At 46.9% G+C, this 2,382-nt stretch overlaps 1 protein-coding gene across 1 annotated transcript in view; it reads left to right on the forward strand.

Annotated features, from left to right (window-relative positions):
- Positions 1 to 2,382, forward strand: part of CDH4 (cadherin 4, type 1, R-cadherin (retinal)) — a gene marked incomplete at its 5' end in the record, with an annotated part of 42,943 nt that overhangs the window by 27,657 nt on the left and 12,904 nt on the right. Inside the window, one exon of the mRNA XM_010144724.1 lies at positions 387 to 529. Coding sequence (XP_010143026.1) covers positions 387 to 529 — 143 coding nt within the window. The remainder of the gene's footprint in view (positions 1 to 386; positions 530 to 2,382) is intronic.

A 2,382-nucleotide genomic window follows, 5' to 3' on the forward strand; every position in this document is an offset into this window, starting at 1 on the left:
GAGCGGTTTTAGGAAGGGCTGTGTTACGAGGAGGAGGGACCAGGAATCCATCCTCTAATCCAGACATACGAAAGCCGTGGTCGTTGCAGACCCCATTTCTCCTTGGCTGTGAAGACCTCAGGCTGTGTTCACTCCCAGCAGCAGGAAGCTGGCGTGTAAGTGGCACTTAGTGGAAAGAAAAACCTTTAAAATGAAAGAAATAGAAAAATTGAATAATTGTAGAGGTCAAAAACCAGATACTCAATTAGCGTTTTGTTTGTCAACAAAACCAGTTATCCAGAGGTCCTTAGAATCATGGGTCAGGAGTCCAGAAAAACCTTATTTCAAGCAATATTAAGGATATGTCAGTGAGAAGACTGCCATGTATTTATTTCCTTTCTCTGTAGATACTCAAAGCTGTCAGATCCTGCAAACTGGCTGAACATTAATGCCACAAATGGTCAGATCACGACTGCTGCTGTCCTTGATCGAGAGTCAGACTACATTAAGAATAATGTCTACGAGGCCACATTCTTGGCGGCTGACAACGGTGAGCCCAGGCTTCACATTGTTCATGCTTCAATAAGACTCTAATGTGATGCATTAAGAGAAATGATGCCCTGACAGAGTTGTCAGTATAAGTTATCTTTTTCCCAGTTTTTTATGGTCAAAAATGTGAAAGTGGGACGGGAAATTGCTGGAGTAAATTAAATGTGCACAGTATACCGAGAGTGTTATTAAGGGAAAGGGAGGGCAAATGGAAAATCGATTTGGGGAGTTCAGTGTAGCGGTGTAGCCTGAACTTAAGAAAATATCAGAGGGATGTGCTCTCCAAGGGCTGCCGGACACACCGGCCCTGGTAATCGTCCCAGAGGCGCTGATCTGAGCGTTCAGGAAGCCTTCCATCAGGAAACCAGAAATAGTTGTAGGGGATGGCAGGAGGGCATTAAAAATAAGCCAGTGCATTGAACTGCCGTGGCTTTCGTGAAAGGCGGCTGTCTGTCTGTCACCTGAGCTAATCCGTCCCTGTCCACCATCATTTCTGAAACGTCCAGCCATCATCAGAGCGTCTGGATGCTGGGGTACTGTGTTATCAAAGTCACTGAGGCCAGTTACAGGTCTTCCTACGGAGGAGTCCTCTTCAGGCTTGCTCTTCTCTACTTGTTAAAGATCACCCAGTGCTTTTGGTCAGATTAGCTGTGAACCTCAGCTCTGGCCTCACGCAAGAACAAGCAGCCCATTGTCACTGCCCTGGGTTTCTCTTCCTCATTCTCGTTAGGAGGAGTTCTTGACTTTTTTGCTAACCGTTCCTAAACGTGGCCATGCTGTTATCTCATTCATCAGCTCCTCCAGCTGGAAAAGGCTCTGTGGAGGGTTCAGTACCTTCCCTGGGCAAGGAGAGGGCCTTCCTCCCTCTCTCCCACCCTTGCCTTCCCCCTGCATGGTGTTGAGCGCTCACATCACACCAGAGCCGTGCTTCACTATCAAAATTCTTTGGCTGTGAGCACCTAAGTATATTGCTCATGCTCTGTATGGGACGGCGTTTGTGTTAGCTCCTACCATCCCTGAGGCTGAAGGACACCATGTCCATCATGAGCAGGTATGGTGATGCTTGCAGGGCTGATGAAAACTTGCTCCTTCTGGGATTTCGAGCTTCAATGCCGTCGTCGTATCCTGGCTCACAGGGGCAAGGCAAACTCACAGAAGAGTTTCAGTGCTGAGCAGCAGTACCAAGAAGGGCATTTTGCCCCTTCTTTGTGCCATCAACGGTAGGACCATTAGCCCCATCCTAAGCTTCCACCTGGGGAAGGCAACCAGGGGAGTGAAATCCACAATAATCTCAAGGGGATCTAGCACCATTCACGAGTTGGCCGAGGCTGTTCACAAAAGCTGGGGTAGAGCTTGAACCCATCAAACTAATCCTCACCATCTGATCTTGCAAATGCCGGGCACTTAGTACACCGTGATTTGGATTTAACCCCTTTTCTTGGCTTCGGTGCTGATGCTGCAGTGCATCAGCGCCTCCACATCCATCATTCAACAGCTCAGAAAGTGAGACCTAGATAAATCTCTTTATTCTAAAAAATTAATCTATCACGGGTGTATTGCAGCCATTAAAATGCACATAAAGCAACACCGTATCTAAAATTCTGTCTCGAGTTCTCAGGATAACAGCTAAAGTTTCATCTAGGCTAATAGACTCTTTCCACACTTCTCCCAAGTTCCAGGTTCTCCAGCATCACGTATTCATCCAAGAAAGGCTTTGGACTGGGGGTTTTGGTGGGGATTTTGTTTTCTTTCTTGAAGAAGCAGCAGCATCTTCCTTCCTTGAAGTTCTTTTTGCCATTTTCAGTATACGATAAAGACGAAATTTAGCCAAGTACTCCTTGGACGTGCTCTCTT

The sequence above is a fragment of the Buceros rhinoceros genome, unplaced genomic scaffold, assembly GCF_000710305.1.
Source record: "Buceros rhinoceros silvestris isolate BGI_N320 unplaced genomic scaffold, ASM71030v1 scaffold30441, whole genome shotgun sequence".
Lineage (NCBI taxonomy): Eukaryota > Metazoa > Chordata > Aves > Bucerotiformes > Bucerotidae > Buceros > Buceros rhinoceros.